This window comes from Dipodomys merriami, unplaced genomic scaffold (genome assembly GCF_024711535.1).
Source record: "Dipodomys merriami isolate MVZ:Mamm:240054 unplaced genomic scaffold, mDipMer1.0.p SCAF_52, whole genome shotgun sequence".
In the NCBI taxonomy this organism is placed as follows: domain Eukaryota; kingdom Metazoa; phylum Chordata; class Mammalia; order Rodentia; family Heteromyidae; genus Dipodomys; species Dipodomys merriami.
In genome coordinates this window covers 6714576-6735874 of record NW_027206091.1, presented here as the reverse complement: position 1 = coordinate 6735874, position 21299 = coordinate 6714576, and the positions used below count along the sequence as shown (strand labels likewise).

Sequence of the window (21299 nt, the reverse complement as noted above, 5' to 3'; positions counted from 1 at the left end):
GTGCCACTTCTGGTTTCCTGGTGGTTTATTGGAGATAGGAGTCTCACGGTCTCTCCTGCCTGGGCTGGCTTTGAACCAAGATCCTCAGATCTCAGCCTCCTGAGTAGCTAGGATTACAGGCGTGAGCCACCAGCGCCCAGCTAACACTGGTGACTTTTATCTCCAGTTAACCACCAGAAAACCGAAAGTGGCGCTCTAGCCTTGAGCAAAAAAGCTCAGGGACAGTGCCCAGGCCCTGAGTTCAAGCCCCACAACTGACAACAACAACAACAAAAAAAACAAAAACAAAATTTGACCAAGCCTTATTAGCAGGGTAGATCTGGGGGTCCCTAACATAGTGCCTCTCATCCTGAACGCAGCAGAGCTATGGATGTGTGACTCTTCTGCAACTGAGTTCAGAAAGGACCCACCCACAGTGCTCTCTCTGTATCTGAGGTTTTTTCTGTTAATGGCCATTGGGTTGGGTGGGATCCACACATAAGATTTGTTTGGCTCAGTGGTAGAGTGCTTGCCTAGCATGCATGAAGCCCTGAGTTTGATTCCTCAGCAGAAAAAAGCCAGAAGTGGTGCTGTGGCTCAAGTGGTAGAGTGCTAGCCTTGAGAAAAAGAAGCTCAGAGACAGTGTCTAGGCCCTGAGTTCAAGCCCCAGGACAGGCAATAAATAAATAAATAAAAAGGATTTGTTTGGCTTCAGCAATGTTTTGAAGTAATGTCTGGTCTTTTCTAAAAGCCCAAGATATCTAGTAGCCTTGGGTTCATATTATCAGGTAACAACAGCAGCTAGCTAGAATAGTAGTGTCAGCAGCTAGCTAGAATAGTAGTGTGGCCTGGGGAGGTGAAGGGGAGGGAAAAAGGATGTTGAGATTTTGCCCTAGGGCCCAGAAGAGTGGAGCTGGGACTCTGGGCTGACTGTTTTTCTCTTCTCCACTGTCCCCACCCCCCATTCAATCCTTGTCTCCCACTCCTTCATTCCATTCATTCTGTCTCCCATCTCCAGCCATTGTCCTTCTACCCATCTCCTCCGCCTCCCATCTCACTGTGTCTTCATCTGCATCTTTCTGGGTCCTCCATCTCCCTGTCTTCATGCCTGCCCCCACTTCTGACCCTCCTGTGGCCACCACCCACATCCATTTCCCTGCATGTCTTTCCTCTCCTGAATGTCCTGGTTTCTCATCTGCTTCTGTCATGCTATATTCTCTCTACTCACACCTCTGTTTCCTGACACCCCCTGCCTCCCTGTCCCTCCGTGCTACTCCCACACACACCACATTCCTATTTCTACTAATTCATGCCTGGATGGCCCAGCTGCCTGAACCCAAGGATTCCTGAACCCTCACCATCATCTATGGAGGACCTGATGTAGCTGTGGTTCCTTGCCCAAGGCCCTGCACCTGCTAGCCTGAGCTTCCACACATCAGACTCTCAGTGCATGGGGGGGGGGGGAGTGCTCTCCCAAAGTCTGGGTTCCATTCCTAGAATCTTCACAGGAAACCTGAATCGAAGACCCCCTTATTTAACCCCTCTGTCATCACCCCCAGCTCAAGTCCTTGCAGCCAGGAAAATGACCTTAGGAGCTGAACAAGGGTCACTTGGAGGAGTCCTGGACCTGGTTCTGAAGAGCAGGTGATGCTGTGGGCCAGGCCTGCTGTTCAGTTGGGAACCTGGCATTGAACACAGTGGAAAACCCCTCCCTGCCCACACAGGGCTCACGAAATAGCAAACTAGTCAATGAATAAAGCACATCATGGCAGACTGTAATAAGTGCTTTTAGAAGCTGGTGTGACCATGTAACAAGGAGACTGGAGGGAGGCTCTAAGGAGATCAGAGTCCTGGACGGCGAGAGAAGGCGCTGAGCCAGAGGCCACGTGGGCCAGTGGCCCAGGACAAAACCAGCCCTGCAGAAGATGCAGGATGTCCGAATCAGGAGGGCATGATGGTTCTGGAAAACCAAAATAGGGGAGAGGTGGGACAGCCATACCATTTTCATTAGGGAGAGTAGAGATGTCCCTGAAAAGGCAGTGATGAATAAAATCCCAAAAGAAGAGAGATGGAACTGCATGGGTATCTGGGGGTAGGAAGGGGAAGGGGGGCTTCCGGGCAAGGGAACAGCCAGTGCAAAGGCCCTGGGGTGTGGAACATCAAGAAGCCTTGTATGTCCAGCTATACTTCTGAGTGGAGAAGGGCCCTGAGGAGACCGGGGGCCTTGCCAGCTCCTGATGAGACTGGATAGACCAAATGGGAGGTGAAATATGGGCCAGGAATTCGTGTGTTAGAGGGTGCAATTCTGGAAATATCTTGGAGCTACTGAATCTACATTTGGATCAACCAGGCCAGATTTGAGACAGAGCAGGTAACAGCTGGCTCGGGTATGAGGTAGAGCTAGGGCCCTGGGTAGGCTCCAGGAGGCCTTCCTGGGGGAGATAGAGGTTCTCAGAATCCACTGACAGATCTGTACCCTAGACGCTGCCACAGTCATACGATCTGGCAGTTAAGAGGCTCCTCTGGACAGCTATGTAACTTGGTGATTAAGAACCATAGTCATGCCAGGTGCTGGTGGCTCACGCCTGTGATCCTAGCTACTCAGGAGACTGAGATCTGAGGGTAGCGGTTCAAAGCCAGCCCAGGCAGCAAAGTCCGTGAGACCCCTAACTCCAATTAACCACCGGAAAACCAGATGTGGTGCTGTGGCTCAAGTGGTAGAGTCGCTTGCCTTAAGCTAAAGAACCATAGTTACACCTGTAATCCCTAACTACTGAGGAGGCTGATATGAGGATTGCAGTTCAAAGTCAGCCCAGGAAGAAAAGTATTTGGGACTCTTTTTTTTTTTTTTGTCGGTCGTGGGGCTTGAACTCTGGGCCTGGGAGCTGTCCCTCAGCTCTTCAGCTCAAGGCAAGCACTCTACCACTTGAGCTACAGCACCACTTCCGGTTTTCTGGTGGTTTATTGGAGATAGGAGTCTCACGGTCTCTCCTGCCCGCTCTGGCTTTGAACCGCGATCCTCAGATCTCAGCCTCCTGAGTAGCTAGGATTACAGGCGTGAGCCACCAGCGCCGGGTTATTTGGGACTCTTATCTCCAATCTACTCAGAAAGAGCCAGAAGCAGAAATGATGCTGTCTGTGGCTCAAGTGGTAGAATGCTAGCCTTGAGCACAAAGAGGCTCAGGGACAGCACCCATGCCCTGAGTTCAAGGCTCAAGATGGTCAAAAGAGAAAGAAAACGAAGAAAGAAAGAAAGAAAAGAAAGAAAGAAAGGGAAGAAAAGGAAGGAAGGAAGGAAGGAAGGAAGGAAGGAAGGAAGGAAGGAAGGAAGGAAGGGGAAAAAAAGAAAAAAGGAATCAGTCAAAAAAAAAAAAAAAAAGGAATCAGTCAAGCCAACCAGGTGCCAGTAGTTCATACCTGTAATCCAAGCTAGTCAGAAGGCTGAGATCTGAGGATCATCATTCAAAACCACTTGGGCAGGAAAGTCTGTGAGACTCTTATCTCCAATAAACCACCCCAAACTGGGAAGTGGAGCTGTGGCTCAAGCTTTAAGGGAAAAAAAAGCTAAAGGATTGCACCCAGGCCCTGAGTTCAAGTCCATTGCCTGCACAAACAAAAACATACTCAACAGATTACCAGATTTCAAAGCTTTAGCTTTATCACCTACTTGCTGTGCTCCCTCTGTGCAAGCATCTTAACCTGCCCCTGGGCCTGAATAAGCCCTGGGTGATCAATGGATGATGATACCAAGGGCTAGGATGATGATGAGCCTAACCCAGGGCAGTGGGACCCCGATTATAGGACAAGAGCTCAAAGACCACTGCCCTAACTGGTCTGATTTGCAGTCCTGGTTGGGGGGGGGGGGGGGAAGAAGCTCAGCTAGGATAGACAGAATGGGCTCTCGCTTCTCTCCTGCAATGGCAGGCCCTCCTTTCCCTCCCTCACTCCCTCCCTTCCCTCCCGTTTTCCCTCCCTCCCTTTCTTCCTTCCTCCAAGTCTGGAGCGCCCTCCCTCCCTCCACACCGCCCCTCTCCCCCCACCCCTGGGCCTGGCACGTCCGCGCATGCGCAGTGCGTGCCCCTCCCTCCTCCCCCATCCCCGTCTTCATCTTCGGCAGCGTCTGGGCCTCGTCCCCTTCTCTCTGTCTCCCTCTCCTCCACCGTCGCGTCCCCAGACGCTGACACCCCATTGACTCCCGCGGTCTCCTCCATCCTCCGCTTTAAAGTCTTCAACGGGTCCACGCCAGGTAAGATGGGGAGACGGGGGAAGGCCCTGGAGAAGGGGAGGGGCGAAGCATCCTGCATCCCGAGATAAACAAACCTCTCGGGAGGGGGGCGGCTGAGAAAGAGGGGCCTGACTCCGCTTGGAGAAGAATGGGGGGCTGGGCCTTGGGGGGGATGGTGGCAGGATCTGAGACATATCCTTAGGCCCCTTTGATGAATAACAACGGGGGTCCCTGTGGTTTTCCCATAATCTGGAGGTGGGGGGGGTGGTGTGGTCTTCTGGGGACGCTGACGGCTTTGAGGGGCTCAGATTCTGGACCCTTGCTAGCCGATATCTGCCTCTAGGATTTGCTGGCAGGCCATCCCACCCCACCCCCCAACTTTGCACTTGCCCCCCTCCTCCAGGGCCACCTAGGGCCATGACTAAGACAGATCCTGCCCCAATGGGTCCTCCACCCCGAGGGGAGGAGGAAGAGGAAGAGGAAGAGGATGAGCCTATCCCCGAAGCCCCCAGCCCCACCCAGGAGCGCCGGCAGAAGCCTGTTGTGCACCCGTCGGCACCTGCCCCCCTACCTAAGGACTACGGTAACTCCTCTCCCCCATCCTGGAGTATGGCCTGAAGCCTTTGGGTGCCCCTGGCCCCAGCTCTGCTGGTGGTGATGGTGGGGGGGATTGTGAAGGCAGGGTAGAGGGGTCTTAGCTGCAGAGCTCTTTAAACCATGCCCCTCCCCTTTCATTAATTTCATTCACCTATGGGAAAATGGAATGGGAATAAGTCTAACCTTTGATTCATGGCACATCATTCAATCCTTTAGTCATTCAACCAACATTTCTGTGTGTGTGTGTGTGTGTGTGTGTGTGTGTGTGTGTGTGTGTGTGTGTGTGTGTGTGTGTGTGTGTGTGTGTGTGTGTGTGTGTGTGTGTTGGTATTAGAGCTTGAGCTCAGGTCCTGAGTGCTGTCCCTTAGCTTTTTCACTCAAAGGTAGCACTCTGCCACTTAAGTCACAGCTCCACATCCAGCTCTTTGGTCGTTAATTGGAGCTAAGAGTTTTATGGATTTTCCTGCCCCGGCTAGCTTTGAACCATGATCCTCAGAGTCAGCCTCTTAAGTAGTTAAAATGACGGGCATGAGCCACCTGTGCCTGGCACCCAACCAACATTTCTTGCAAACCACTATGGCCCTAGCTGTATACTGGGAGCTGAGGCCACAGCACAGAGCAACACAGGCTCAGTCTTTTCTTTGAGGGGACTCACAGGCTGCAATAATTGCCAGGTATTTTAAGTATAAACATAATAGACAAATATATAATTCCAGGACATGATGAGAACTGTGTTTGCAAGAACACAGTGCTGACAGATGTTGTTCCCCTTGGGAGGTGACATCTGGAGGGAAGAGATCTGAGGGCAAGTTAAGGGAAGATTGGAAAAGGGGGACCCAGGTCCAGGGTGGGTGGAAGGAGGTGAGAATGGAATGTCAGGGAAACTGAAAGTGTCTAATCATTTGTCAAGTGCTAATACCCTATGACCAGCTCCCTGCTAGGAATGAACAGTGAGCAATCCTGTCATGCTTTGTGCACTTAGGAAAGGAAAAACTGAACAGTTGAACAAATGAATCAGACAAAACTGGGTGCCAGTGGCTCTCACCTGTAATCCTATCTACTCAGGAAGCAGAAATAGCAATTCAAAGCCAGCCTAGGCAGACAAATCTGAGAGACTTTTATTTTAATTTTTTTTGGTTGTGGGCTTGAACTCAGGGCCTGGGCACAGTTCCTGAGTTGTTTGTTTGTTTTTTGCAAGGCTGACACTCTACCACTTGAGCCACAGCTCTACTTCCAGTCTTCTGATGGTTAATTGTTTATAAGAGTTTCACAGCCTTTTCTGCCCAGGCTGGCTTCAAACTGTGACCCTCAGATCTCAGCCTCCTGTGAAGCTAGGATTACAGACCTGAACTACCAGCACCCAGAGAGAGATTCTTACCTCCAATTAATTGTCAAAAAAAAGATGGGCTAGAGGTGTGGCTCAAATGGTAGAGTGCCAGCCATGAGTGGAAAAATCCAAGCAAGAGGGCTTGCCTTGCATGCTTGAAGCCCTGGATTCAATTCCTCAGTAACACATGAACAGAAAAAGCCAGAAGTGGTGCTGTGGCTCAAGTGGTAGAGTGCTAGCCTTGAGCAAAAAGAAGCTCAGGGACAGTGCTCAGGCCCTGAGTTCAAGCCCCAGGATTAGCAAAAAAAGAAAAAAAAAAGAATGCAAGGCCTTTGAGTTCAAGTCCCTGTACAGGCACATGAATGTGCACATGCACGCATGTGTGTACACACACACACACACACACACACACACACACACAATTAGGTGAGTTCAGATCAGAGGGAGTACTATGAAAAAAATAGAAGGTAAGAATGTAACAGATGGGGCTGGGAAGGTGGCTCAGTGGTAGAGCGCTTGCCTTGCATGCCTGAGGCCCTGGGTTCGATTCCTCAGCACCACATAGCAAAAAGAAAAAAACCGGAGGTGGTGCTGTGGCTCAAGTGGTAGAGTGCTAGCCTTGAGCTGAAGAGCTGAGGGACAGCGCCCAGGCCCAGAGTTCAGGCCCCACGACCGGACCTCAAAAAAAAAAAAGAATGTAACAGGTAATAACTGGAGTCCTGCTTGACACTAAGCAGGGTGAGGGTGGGGCTCGGCACTTAGGCTGAAACCCAGAACTTTAGGAAAAAATCAGAGAAGAGATGGAGAAAGAGTTCCAGGACTAGCAAGTGTGAAGGGCCTGAGGCAGAACTGAACTTGGAGTAGAAAGAGCATGGAGCTGCATTAAGGGAATGGACAGAATTCCAGGCCACATTGAAGACTTTGAATACCTTTATTCTAGAAGTGACAGGGGAGAGCAGTGTGTGTGTGTGTGTGTGTGTGTGTGTGTGTGTGTGTGTGTGTGTGTGTGTGTGTGTGCATGCGCGTGCGCGTGCGTGTGTGCATGCAGATCTAAAAGCATAAGAGTGGCAGGCTTGATTTATATTTTAAAAGCTCCCTCTGGCTTCTGGGTAGAGAGATGGAGTGCAGCCAGAACTGGATTCAAGAGGGACGATTTTAAGAAATTGCTGGCTGGGAATTCTGCAGCTGGGAGGTTCAGCAAGTAACAGTAGGTTCAGCGAGTTGGCATTGCTGGATAGGGCAGGAGAGATGTCTATGGACATGCCCTTTACCAGGACTACATTAGAGAGACAAGTTCATTTCAATCTGATTTTTTTTTTTCCAGGGCTGAGGACTGAACCCAGGGCCTTGCGCACGCCGGGCAGGGCTAAACCCCCAGCCCCTGATTTTTTTTTTTAAAGTGACAGTTCCTAGGCACTGGTGGCTCATGCCTGTAATCCTAGCCTCTCAGGAGGCTGAGATCTGAGGATCACAGTTCAAAGCCAGCCGGGGCAGGAAAGTCTGTGAGACTCTTATCTCTAATAAACTACTCAGAAAAAGCCAGAAGTGATGCTGTGGCTCAAGTGATAGAGTGATAGCGTTAGGGTTTAGCACAGACAGGCTCAGAGACAGAGCCTAGGCACCGAGTTCAAGCCTCAGGACTGATGTGCTCACATGTGTGTGTGTGTGCGTGTGCACATGTGTACGTGTGCACACACACACATAATGTTAAGTAATCAATGAAGGACAGAGGTGCTGATTTAGACCTGGTGTTATGGGGAGACCTCATTGAGGAGGTGACTTTTGAGCCAAGACTGTGGCAGATCTGAGGGAAGACTGTCCAGGAGAGAAAACAGCAAGTGCAAAGGGGACTGGAATTTGCCTGCCACATTGAAAGGAACAAAAATAGGCCAGTGTAAGGGAGAGGACAGAAAAGCAAGGGGGCCGGAGTATGCATGGTTCTGTGTGGTGCTACCCTAAGCTCAGTGTGATCTGATCATTCATTTACTCATTTCCGTACACTACTTAGTTTTTGCCATGTGCCAGGCCCCTACTGGGCACTGACTTTGCCACAGAGTGCAGTTCTCATCAGAATCTAATTGAGGGGAGATAGAATGTAACTGGCACCAGCCTGGCTGACTATAGGTTGGATCCTGCTTATTCATAGGTATATCTTGTATAAGTTAAAAACAGTATTGAAAACTAGGACTACTGGCTTTTTGTTATTTAAAAAAAATTAAAGAGGCTAGGAAGGTGGCTTAGTGGTAGAGTGCTTGTCTTGCATGCATGAGGCCCTGTGTTTGATTTCTCAGCACCACATAAGCAGAAAAGGCCGGAAGTGGTGCTATGGCTCAAGTGGTAGCACACTAGCCTTGAGCTGAAGAGCTGAGGGATAGTGTCCAGGCCCAGAGTTCAGGCCCCACAACTGACAAAAAAAAATAATTAATTAATTAAAATTAAAAAGAGCTGTGTTTGGGTGGCTCACACTTTTAATCCTAGCTACTTAGGAGATTGAGATCTGAGGATCACGGTTCAAAGCCAGCCCAGGCAGGAAACTCCATGAGACTCTTTTTTTATTTTTATTTTTATTTTTTTTTGTCGGTTGTGGGCCTTAACTCTGGGCGTGGGCGCTGTCCCTCAGCTCTTCAGCTCAAGGCTAGTGCTCTACCACTTGAGCCACAGCACTACTTCCGGCTTTTTCTGCTTATGTGGTGCTGAAGAATCGAACCCAGGGCCTCATGCATGCAAGGCAAGCATTCTACCACTGAGCCACCTTCCCAGCCCATCCATGAGACTCTTATCTCCAATAAACCACTTGGAAAACTGGAAGTGCCACTGTGGTTCAAGTGGGTAGAGCACTCGCCTTGAGCTGAAGAGCTGAGGGATAGTGCCCAGGCCCAGAGTTCAGGCCCCAGGACTGACAAAAGATAGAGCGGAGAGGAGGGAGGGAGAGGGGAGGGAAACCTCTTGCTGGACACATAGAAAATGCCTATGGGTGGACTACTGCCTGTGTGCCACCTGCTTGAAACTTTGCATTAGAGGCTCTTAAAGGCAAAAACCTAGAGTTCACCCTCTCTCAGGCTAGATGGGGAAGCAAGTAGGGGGTGGGGGCAAAGGTCAAGCTTGCCTGGAATGACCTTAGAACTCTCACTACCTCAGCCTTCACCTTCTTCGATCCCAATGACCCGGCATGCCAGGAGATTCTGTTTGACCCACAGACAACCATCCCAGAACTATTTGCCATTGTTCGCCAGTGGGTACCCCAAGTCCAGCACAAGATAGATGTTATCGGCAATGAGGTAGGAGTCCTGGGGGGACCAGGGATGGAGGGGACTCTGGTCCCCACTTGTTTGGGTAACCCTCCCCTCTTCCCTGGTATTTCCAGATCCTGCGTCGAGGCTGCCATGTGAACGATCGTGATGGACTCACGGACATGACCCTGCTCCACTATGCATGCAAAGCTGGGGCCCATGGAGTTGGTAAGGGCCCCAGCCCCACAGCCTAGGTTCCCACCCTGACACCCTCAAAACCACCCAGAACTCAGGCCCTTGGACCCACATCACCACCACCACCACCACCATCTGGTCCTCATCCCTCCCCATGCGCTTGGCACAGCTCCCAAGCTGACCCCAGTTGTTGTGCAGGGGACCCCGCAGCGGCTGTGCGCCTCTCGCAGCAGCTGCTGGCCCTGGGTGCCGATGTGACCTTGCGAAGCCGCTGGACCAACATGAATGCGCTTCACTACGCGGCCTATTTCGATGTCCCGGACCTCGTCCGCGTGCTGCTGAAAGGCGCGAGGCCCCGGGGTGAGCAGGGTTGGAAGGAGGAGAAAGACACCCAGTGTGGGGGGGGCTGAGAACCTGGGTGAGTAAGGCGGAGACCTGGAGATCGGGGTGAGGATGAGGAGAGGAGGGTGAGGACAGAAACCTGGCTGAGAGAGGGGACCGCATCTGAGGAAAAGGGGGAGCTGGATCTGGAGGCCTGCGAGGTGCCTGGCAACCCCCCCCCCCCTAGGATTTGGTTGGGTGAGGGGGCGTGGTCTCGAGAGCATGGCAGGGAGGGGTATGGTCTAGAGAGGATGGGTGTGGGCGGAGTCTAGAGATGATAGGCTGGGAGGGGCGTGGTTAGGATTAAGAGTGTGATGAGGAGGCGTGGTCTACAGATGGTGAATGGTTGGGGCGTGGTCTAGAGATGATGGGTGGGGGCGTAGCCTAGAGATGAGAGTGGGACGAGGAGGTGAGGTCTAAAGATGAGAGGAGAGAAAAGGCATGGTCTAGAGAGAAAGCTGATGATGGGTGTGGTCTAGGCATGAGGGCTGACGGGGGGCGTGGTCTTTGGATGAGAGTAGTCGGTTGTAATCTGTAGATGAATAGTGTGAACCAGTGTGGTCTGGTGGCACAGGGTAGGGACAAATGGGTGTGGAAGCAAGAAAGGGCGTGGCCAATATTGGTGTTAGGAAGAAAGGGGCGTGGTTTAGACTTGAGGGCCGTGGTGCAAGACTCTGCAGTAGTGGAACACTTCGAAACCTTCTTCCCCTCTTATCCTCCCCAGTGGTGAACTCGACATGCAGTGACTTCAACCATGGCTCAGCCCTGCACATTGCTGCCTCGAACCTGTGTCTGGGTGCGGCCAAATGTTTGTTGGAGCACGGTGCCAATCCAGCACTGAGGGTACAGTCACCCAGGCCCCATTTATTCTCCTCCTCCCTTTTCCCCTTCTCCCCGGCCTCCACTTCCCTTCGGCTGGCCTCTACAGAGGAGAGGACAAGGAGCACTAGCATTTCTCAACTTCTAAAATGTCACAAAACCCCATTGGCACATCTAACAAATAATAGCTGATATTTACTCAGCGTCAGTTCTATGTCAGGTGAAGTTTATTATAAGCCCTGCTGTACAATAGCGAAATGGAGGATTTGCCCAGGGTCACCTAGCAAGGAGTATCCCCTTGGCTGTGTACAGTGTTTTGAAACCATGAGGAAAGCAAAGTTAGGCCTTCAGTAATTGACAGGGTTGAGTCTCTATGAGCGTTCAGACTGATCTTTGACTCTGATTTTTCCATTAGCGGGTCCCATCCCCAATGCCAGTTGACTTCAACATCTGGGGCATGTATATCTTGGGGGATGTAGCTGATGTCCCCAAGGGCCTGTCCTCTTCTTGTTCCCCATTAGTTCAGAGTTTGAATCTGAACCTTGGCAAAGCAGCACTTTCTAGATGCTCACCCCACCTCTACTAACCATAACCCATTGTAGGCTTACCTTTACCCTAGAGGTATGGCCCTCTATTGGTTCCACCCCCCATCCCCAAGGTCAATTCTGTGACCTGTCCTAGCCCAGGCTCACAGGGATGGGTGGCCTTCCCTAAGGGTTGTCCCATAATGCCCTCCCCCTTGTGGGGCCAACTCTCATGTGGATTTAGGATATTATCTAGTTGCTGCCCCTGCTTCCCTTAGACTGGGGATGATGGGGTTGGGCCTCCATAGGGGTGTGTCCTATGCTACTGAATCCCAGCTTGCTGTCTTCCCATTGGCTTATAGAACCGAAAGGGACAGGTGCCAGCTGAAGTCGTCCCGGACCCCATGGACATGTCCCTTGACAAAGCAGAGGCTGCGCTGGTGGCCAAGGAGCTGCGAACACTGCTGGAGGAGGCTGTGCCGCTGTCTTGTGCCCTCCCCAAGGTCACACTCCCCAACTATGACAATGTTCCAGGAAATCTCATGCTCAGCGCACTGGGCCTGCGCCTGGGAGACCGTGTGCTGCTGGATGGCCAGAAGGTCAGGGACTTGGGGTGTGGGAAGGGGGCAGATGGCTCTAGGAACTGGGTCTATGGGCTCATAGAGACTGTCTTTGCCTGCCTCCCAGTCACTGATGCTTCCTTTGTGCCTCCTGGCAGTGCAGAGCTCTGGCCCAGAGGGGAAGGAATTCTCCCTAACAGAAACAGCGCAGGCAATCATGGCTGAGATCCACAGGGTGATCTGGTTACCTATGGTTTCTCCCTGCCTTGTGCTTATCAATCAGTCTCTATCTGGACACTCAGAGTGGTCAGGACTTTGAGTACCCTGATGGAGAAGCACCCCTGAAGATGAGAAGTGACCTAGGAAGAGAAAGGCTCTCTGGAGGGGGAGTTGATGTAAGAGTGGAGAGCATCTTCATTCATCTAGGCCTACCTGCTCTCATTTATTTGCCTGGTATCCTTCAAGCTTCCTGCTGAGTCTAAGCTATTCTTAAGGACACAGCTATAACAGACCTACTTCTGCTCTCAAAGAGCTCCTCTGGGACTGCACCCCCAACTCCAGCTAGCCCCTCTCCTAAACAAGGAATTAAGGACCGAGGGTGTAACTCAGAACTAGAGCAGTTGCCTGATATGCACAAAGCTCAGGTTCCATCCCCAGCAGTTGGTTGGTGGTCAGCCTGGATATAAAAAGGTTTTGGGACTCCATCTTAACCAGGCACTGGGTGAGGCGCCTGTCAGCCCCAGAGATATGGTTCCCCACATGCAAGAAGACTGATTGCAACCTGGGCAGGCTGAACCTAAAGCAAGATATCGCCTTGAAAATAACCAAGGGGCTGAAGCCATGGTTCAACTGGTAGGGTGCCTGCCTAGCAAGTGTGAGGCCCTGAGTTCAAGCCCCAGTACTGGGGGGGGGGGAATGTCTGTTGGGCACCAGTAGCTCATGCCTGTAATCCTAACTACTCAGGAGGCTGAGATCTGAGGATCACGATTCAAAACCAGCCCAGGCAGGAAAGTCTATGAGACTCCTAACTCCAGTTAACCACCAGAAAACCAGAAGTGGGGCTGTGGCTCAAAGTGGTAGAGTGTTAACCTTGGGGAAAAGAGCTCAGGGACAGAGTCCAGGCTCTAAGTTCAAGCTCCATGGCGCGCACACACACACACACACACACACACACACACACACACACACACTCACACACACACTCACTCACTCACACACACACACACACACACACACACACACACACACACACACACACACTCACACACACACTCACTCACTCACACACACACACACACACACACACACACACACACACACACACACACACACACACACACACTCTTTCAGCCAGGTTAGTGGTACAAGACTGTAATCCCAGATTACTAGAGAAGTTGGAGATCAGGAGGACTGAGGTCAGCCAGCCTGGGCAAAAAGTTAGCAAAATATAGGTAGAAGGATCAAAGGTACATGGCCTCCCTAGGCAAAGAAAAAAAATAAAAAACACAACACCTAGTGCTGGTGAATCTTCTGTTTCCTGTGTGTGAGTGACCCAGCAGCCTTTTCCAATCAGGATTTCCCCTTCTCTCTCCAGACGGGAACTCTGCGGTTCTGTGGCACCACAGAGTTCGCCAGCGGCCAGTGGGTGGGCGTGGAGCTGGACGAACCAGAGGGCAAGAATGATGGCAGTGTTGGGGGCGTCCGGTACTTCATCTGCCCTCCCAAACAGGGTCAGTAGGACCTGCGGCTGGCCGGTGTGTATGTGTGGGGGTGCTCCACTCAGCTGTTCTGAGTGTATGGGGAATGGGGATGGGGTTGAGGGGGTGGGCAGAGGCTTGGATGATACCTAGCCCAGACTCTGTTTCCCCCAGGTCTCTTTGCCTCTGTGTCCAAGATCTCCAAGGCAGTGGATGCACCTCCCTCATCCGTCACCTCCACACCCCGGACTCCCCGCATGGACTTCTCTCGTGTCACTGGCAAAGGCCGAAGGGAACACAAAGGTTAGAGACTCTGGGGCAGGGGGGAACAGTCATTCTTAGGATTTTGTGTGGGAAACTCAGTTTCTGTCACTCCTTAAACTCTTCCTCAGACCCAAACCCTAGTTTTGGAGGATAAGCTCTGAATTTTTTCACTGTTTCTCCTTTAGCTCAAGACCGACCCTACTTAGTTCTCGGAAGGACTTATAGGTTTCCTATCTGTGGGGATTTAGTTCCCACTCAGGGTCTATTGTGAGGGAAGAATCTGTTACTAGAATGTGTTCCGCTTACCAGGGGTTCCTGTGTTGGAACTTGATTTACCCTTAGAGCCTATATCTGCCTTTTTTATTATTTATTTATTTATTTATTTTTGTTGGTCGTGGGGCTTGAACTCTGGGCTTGGGCGCTGTCCTTTGCTCATCAGCTCAAGGCAAGCACTCTACCACTTGAGCCCAGCACCACTTCTAGTTTTTTGGTAGTTCATTGGAGGTAAGAGTCTCAAGGACTTTCCTGCCCTGCCCAGGCTGGCTTTGAACCGTGATCCTCAGATCTCAGCCTCCTGAGTAACTAGGATTACAGGTGTGAGCCACCGGTGCCTGGCAGTTATCTTTATTTTTATCAGTCATGGAGTTTGAATGGGGCCTGGGTACTCTCCCTGAGCTCTTCAGCTCACGGTCAGCACTCTACCACTTGAGCCACAGCACCACTTCTGGTTTCCTGGTGGTTCTTTGGAGGTAAGAGTCTCATGAGGGGTTGGGGATTTAGCTTAGTGGAAGAGCACTTGCCTGGCAAGTGCAAGGCCCTCAGTTCAGTCCTCAGTTCTGGGGGGAGAAGAGGGGAGAGTCTCACACACTTTCCTGCCTGGGCTGGCTTTGAACCATGGTCCTCAGACAGCCTTCTGAGTAGCTAGGATGACAGGCGTGAGTCACCAGAGCCCAACCAACTATTTATTCATTTATTTATTTATTTAAGTCCTGGGGCTTGAATTCAGGGCCTGGGCATTGTCCCTGAGCTTCTTTTGCTCAAGGCTAGCACTCTACCACCTGAGCCACAGTACCACGTCTGGCTTTTTCTGTGTATGTAGTACTGAAGAATTGAACCCAGGACTTCATGCGTGCTAGGCAAGCAATATACCACTAAGCCATATTTCCAACCCTTTTTTTTTTTTTTGGGTCTGGTCGTGGGCCTTAACTCTGGGCCTGGGCACTATCCCTCAGCTTTTCAGCTCAAGGCTAGTGCTCTACCACTTGAGCCACAGCACCACTTCCAGCTTTTTTTTCCTGCTTATGTGGTGCTGAGGAATCGAACCCAGGGCCTCAGGCATGCAAGGCAAGCACTCTACCACTGAGCCACCTTCCCAGCCCCTCCAACCCTTTTATATTTTATTTTATTTATTTTTGTCGGTCATGGGGCTTGAAATCAGGGCCAGGGCTCTGTTTGCTCAAGGCTAGTGCTCTACCACTTTGATCTCCACTTCTGGCTTTTTTGAGGGAGAGGTGTTTATTGTTTTTTGTTGTTGTTTGTTTTGTTTTGTTTTGTTGGTCATGGGGCTTGAACTCTGGGTCTGGGAACTGTCACTGAGCTCTTAAGCTCAAGGCTAGTGCTCTACCACTTGAGTCACAGTGCCACTTCCAGTTTTCGAGTTGTTAGTTGGAGATGAGTCTCATGGAGATGAGTCTGCCTGGGATGGCTTCGAACCTCGATCCTCAGATCTTAGCCTCCTGAGTAGTTAGGATTACAGGAATGAGCCATAGGCACCTGGATCCTGAGCTCTTTTTTGCTGAAAGCTGGTTCTCTACCACTTTGAGCCAAAGCACCACTTCTAGGCTGATCTTGAACACCTAGAATCATGATCCTCCTGCCTTAGCTGCCTGAGTGCTAGGTTTTACAAGGTGTTGCTACTAAATCTGGTTCCCTTTCATTTTAGTCTTTTTTTTTTAATTTATTGTGAAAATACTGTACAGAGGGGTTACAATTACATGGGCAAGATAATGAGTACATTTCTTTTTTTGTTTTGTTTTGTTTTTGTTTTTTTTGGGTCAGTCATGGGGGCTGAACTCTGGGCCTGAGCGCTATTCCTCAGCTCTTTAGCTCAAGGCTAGTGCCCTACCACTTGAGCTACAGCGCCACTTCTGGCTTATGTGGTGCTGAGGAATTGAACCCAGGGCCTCATGCATGCAAGGCAAGCACTCTACTACTGAGCCACCATCCCAGCCTAAGTACATTTCTTTTCAAGCATTGTTGCCTCCTCCTTTGTTTCCCCTTCCCATCCCTTCCCATCCCCCCCACCCCCCTACCCAATCCTCTCCTCCACACCCACCTCCCCCACCCCCCCACCCCGACCAAAGTTGTAAAGTTTGTTTTTCAACATAACGACTTGTACATCTCATTGTTGCAATGGGTCCACCTGTATCCCTATTTAAACGATTTGTTTTTTTCGCTTCCCCTCCACAAATTATACCAACATCAAATACAGTGAAAGCAGGGATTATACCATGGGGGAGGGACATACAAAGCAACAAAGAAATAATCTTATAAATATGTTAGAAACAATCGCATGAAAAAAAAAACATTTGAATACTTATCTTGGGGGTTCATTTCCCTAACATCAACTTATCTGACCTTTTCTGCTTGACTCAGACATATACTAGTTATTGCAAATAAGGGAAACCATGGGACCTATGTTTCTTTGAGCCTGGCTTACTTCACTTAATATAATTTTTTCCAAGTCTTTCCATTTCCTAACAAATGGGGCAATGTCATTCTTTCTGATGGAGGCATAGAATTCCATTGTGTATATATACCACATTTTCTTGATCCATTCATCTACTGAGGGGCATCTGGGTTGATTCCATATCTTAGCTTAGTCTGTTTTTTGTTTTTTTGTGTTTTTTTTTTTGGTCAGTTGTGGGGCTTGAACTCAGGGCCTGGGTGCTGTCCCTGAGCTTTTTTTGTTCAAGGCTAGTGCTCTACCACTTTGAACCACAGTATTACTTCCTCCCTTTCATTTTATTTGTTTAGCAGTGGTACAGATGGACTGATGGCTTTTTACATGCTAGGCAAGACATACCACTGATGGCAAGCCAGATGTCTAACACCCTCCCTTTTTATTGTTACCAGTCCTGGAGCTTGTACTCAGACTCTAGGCACTGTCCCTTAACTTTTTTACTCGACTAGTGCTCTAGTCTTGAGTAAAAGCCACAGCTCCATTTCTGGCTTTTTGCTTGTTAACTAAAAGTAAGAGTCTCACAGCCTTTCCTCCCTGAGCTGGCTTTGAACCATCCTCAGATCTCAGCCTCCTAAGTAGCTAAAATTATAGGCATGAGTCCACTAGGGCCTGTCTCTCTTTATTTTATTTATTCATTTATTTATTTATTGTCAGTCCTGGGACTTGGACACTATCCCTGAGCTTCTTTTGCTCAAGGTTAGCACTCTACTACCTGAGCCACAGCGCCGCTTCCGGCTTATTTGTACTGAGGAATCGAACCCAGGGCTTCATGCATGCTAGGCAAGCACTCTACCACTAAGCAACATTCCCAGCCCCTCCTCTTTATTTGAAAAGAATAACTTCTAGGTCCTGAGTTCAGTCCCTAGTACTGTAAACAAAGAAATATGAAAGGACAGGTTTCCTAACTTGTGCCTCTTTGGGCTTAAATGTCCTCAGCTATGAGAAGGACTTTGGGGTTCTCCAAGTTCGGTGAGTCCATTTTTCCTCAGACCTGAGGCCCTATCCTAGTTCTCTGGCATCTGGGGTGGTTTCTCTTTCGACCCCAGCAATCTTCTCCTGCCCCAGTTCTGGAGAAGAGAAGCCTCGGGGTTCCTCTGACTGAAACAAGGACAGAGTTTCTGTCTTGGGGCTTTTTGGATGTCATGGACTCCCCCAATGCTAGCAATGGGGTCCCAACCTCTTACTCTTTACTCCCAGGGAAGAAGAAGTCTCCATCATCCCCATCTCTGGGCAGTTTACAGCAGCGCGATGGAGCCAAGGCTGAAGTTGGAGACCAGGTCCTCGTGGCAGGCCAGAAGCAGGGAACCGTGCGCTTCTATGGGAAGACAGACTTTGCCCCAGGTGAGTTTGAGGACTCTGGGCTGGGGCAGGCAGGGTCTTGGGGCACTCTGACACTCCCTCTGCCTCCCCCCATGGCTGCTTCAGGGTACTGGTATGGCATTGAACTGGATCAGCCCACAGGCAAGCATGATGGTTCTGTCTTTGGCGTCCGGTACTTCACCTGTCCCCCACGGCATGGGGTCTTTGCACCAGCATCTCGTATCCAGAGGTGAGCCCAAACTGTGACCTTTGACCCAGGAAGCAACTCAGAGCCCTGGTCCACCCTCCCTAGACTGACTGATCAGTGTGGTTGCCCTCCTATCCCCATCCTAGCTCTTTCCTCCAGACTGTCTGGGGGATGCAGCTCCCAGCAGACTTTGGCCTCTTGTGACTCTTGACTTCTCCCTATGTCTCCCCAGGATTGGTGGATCCACTGATCCCCCTGGGGACAGTACTGGAGCCAAAAAAGTGCATCAAGTAACAAGTGAGTTGGGGCCGGGATGTGGGGAGGCACGTAGGGCAAGATGAGAGAAGGGTTGTAGGCTTTCAGGTATATGCAGGTGATCGTTTCTGATATAACTGGGGACACAGGGCCCAGAAAACTGAGACAGGGTCCTAAAGAGGAAAGGTGCTTTGAGAGAAGGGACGTGAACAGCAAGGGCCTGAGGGTTGGAGTATGGCTTAGTGGTAGAGCACTAACCTAGCACACGAGTTCCTGAGTTCCAAACAAAAATTAAGGATCTGAAAGCCAGGTGCCAGTGGCTCACACTTGTAACCCTAGCTACTCAAGAGACTGCGATCTGAGGATTGCTAGGGCAAGAAAGCCTTGACCCTCTTATCTCCAATTAACTACCCAAAAATCGAGAGTTGGAGCTGTGGCTCAAGCAGTAGAGTGCTAGCCTTGAGCAAAAAAGCTCAGGGTCACCACCCAGGCCCTGAGTTGAAGCCACAGGTCCAGCACAAAAAAATAAGGCTCTGAGCAGACACTGGGGATGGACACTGACTGCTGAGAACACAGGTAGATATGAATTGGGGAACACAATGAATATTACTGACAATAGGTCCAGGGGGGTATTGGGAATGATAAGGGATCTAGGTGGGACCTGGCAACATGGAAAGTTATTAATGAACAAAGAGTCCAGGTGGGTGATGAGAACACAAATGGACCTATTATCCCCTCACCTGAGATCCTGCCTTCCTCTCTTCAGTGACGCAGCCCAAACGCACCTTCACAACAGTCCGGACCCCAAAGGACATTGCATCAGAGAATTCTATCTCCAGGTGTGTGGTGACCCCTGTCCCCTGTCTTGTGGTTATCAGGGAGAGGCAAGGCCAAGGCCACTGGACACAGGGATTAAAGCTGTAGTTGGAGGTGAAAATAGAAGCTAAGAAAAGTTGTGGCTAAGGGCTGGGAAAGTGGCTCAAGGCAGAGCGCTTGCCTTGCATGCATGAGGCCCTGAGTTCGATTCCTCAGCACCTCATAAGTAGAAAAAAAACCGGAAGTGGCGCTGTGGCTCAAGTGGTAGAGCGCTAGCCTTGAGGTGAAGAGCTGAGGGACAGCACCCAGGCCCAGAGTTCAGGCCCCACGACCGGACCCAAAAAAAAAAAAAAGAAAGAAAGAAAGAAACGACACGGCGGCTAAGCACATCCTGAAACAGGTGTTAGACCCAATGCTGACTTCTGATGACTCCAATGTTTTAGAGGGTGCAGGTAGCAGGAACTGTCTCAGAATGCACAGCCAGAGGCAGAATCCCAAACATGGAGGAGGGGGGTGTTTCAGGGCAGCTATCCCTGAACCTCCTTACCAGTGTGACCCATTCTCCTCCTCAGGTTGCTCTTCTGCTGCTGGTTTCCGTGGATGCTGCGGGCCGAGATGCAGTCTTAGAGGCTCTGATTCCCAATGACACAGTCTCCTCTAGTGTTTCCTGACACCAGGAGCTCCCTACCCCCAGTCACCCTGAGATAGAGACCCCCATTAACACATCCAGAATAGAGACCCCCATTAGCCAGCCCTTCCTCACTGAGGTCCCATTATTAACAGGTTCCCCATTATAACTCCCCAATACTGTCATCCAGACAGAAATTCCCTGAGTAGCACCTTCAGGTTAGTCCCTGTCCCCAGTCCTTCTGAGCAGACACCCACCCCTCCCCCCATTAACAGATTTCCATTCTTACCCAAGTGAGGGTGACCCTGTTCACATAATGTTCCACAACAGGACCTTCTTGAGTCATTCAGTGGACCAGAAATCTCCATTAACAAAGACCCCCCTGCCTCTGTTCCCCTTGAAATGAACATAGGTCACACCTTCAGAGTAATTGATCATGTCACTATCCCAACTTAACATCAGTCCCCTCAAGATGTCATGACCCCATGGTCACCCCAAAACCTTTGCTTTCCAATTCTCCTATCAGAGACTCTCCATTAACAAAGACCCCCCTATACCTATCCCTCAAGAAGAGACCCACTTTAACCAGCCCTGTTACCCCCAATTTACAGGCACCAAAAGAGTCCTGGAAGTGCTAATTACAGGACCCCCAAGTCTTCCTACCCTCTATGCCCTCAAGAAACCCCCAGTGCCTTGTATGAAGCCCACTTACAATGGCCCATGGCCTCTGTGCTGGCCAGGCTCCCAGAAATTTCTATTTTTTAATGACTTCCCCCTTTGGGGGACCCTAAAATTTGAAGACCCCATTCTTGGACTCTGGAGATCCCAAACTCCAGAGTATACATGTCCCAATTTCTCCTGGACCTAAAGCCCTAAAGCTCCTAGAATACCCCAAATTTCATATTCCAGGACCCCCTCAATCATAGAGACCCCTCAAATCCCCAGGGAAATCCCAAATTTAAAATACCAATCCCAGCCCCTCAGGTAACTCCACTCATGAGGTCCTTGTGCCTGGGATGGAGGCGGCTGCAGTGAGGGTATGCATTCCAGTCTTCCGGGGCACCGCAAGCCCTATTTGCAGGCACCAGGAGACCCCTAACATGAGTTCTCACCCCCTGATGCAATCTAGAGGACTTCAATACCCTGAGTCCATGGATCTCAAGAACCCCAAATTCAAAAAGCCCTAGTCCGCAGGGGACCCCAAATCCCAAAGTCTCCATTTCTCACACGTGGAGGGCCCTAAGTTCCTGGCGGGGGGGTGGGAGGGGGAGGATCCCAAGTCTTGGAGCCCCCATTTTCAATCCACCTTCCGGTCCCAAGTCTGAGACACTAAATCTAAGTCATTGGCCCCAAAGGACCTCCTCACAGCACTTGGGCCAGACCAACAGCCTGAGGCCCCCTGGGTCCAGGGTGGACCTGGGGCCCTAACCACCAATGACAGCTCACGACTGCCCCTTCACTGCATGTCCCCAAACTCAGCATGACCCCTGCCCTCTTCAATAAAGACGTTTCTATGGCCTCTCGGTGTCAGGTCATTGGAGGTGGGATGACC

At 50.6% G+C, this 21299-nt stretch overlaps 1 protein-coding gene across 1 annotated transcript; it reads left to right on the top strand.

Annotated features, from left to right (window-relative positions):
• Positions 1–4049: 4049 nt before the first annotated feature.
• On the top strand, positions 4050–21266 carry Clip3 (CAP-Gly domain containing linker protein 3). The gene is made up of 14 exons (XM_069998658.1): positions 4050–4225; positions 4608–4787; positions 9267–9406; positions 9493–9586; positions 9752–9913; positions 10659–10777; positions 11640–11876; positions 13432–13567; positions 13709–13837; positions 17739–17882; positions 17967–18090; positions 18281–18345; positions 19070–19142; positions 19692–21266. Exons 2-14 carry the CDS (start codon positions 4622–4624, stop codon positions 19744–19746), a joined length of 1644 nt encoding a protein of 547 aa, XP_069854759.1. The 5' UTR covers positions 4050–4225; positions 4608–4621; the 3' UTR covers positions 19747–21266.
• The last annotated feature ends 33 nt before the right edge of the window (positions 21267–21299 follow it).

What these genes read in the sequence shown, in the direction of transcription:
- Clip3 (XM_069998658.1), top strand. Translation starts at nt 4,622, where the DNA reads ATGACTAAGACAGATCCTGCCCCAATGGGTCCTCCACCCCGAGGGGAG. An exon ending in GAAAGGCGCGAGGCCCCGGG is followed by an intron (nt 9,914 to 10,658) that starts GTGAGCAGGGTT and finishes TATCCTCCCCAG; the next exon opens with TGGTGAACTCGACATGCAGT. An exon ending in AAAAGTGCATCAAGTAACAA is followed by an intron (nt 18,346 to 19,069) that starts GTGAGTTGGGGC and finishes TCCTCTCTTCAG; the next exon opens with TGACGCAGCCCAAACGCACC.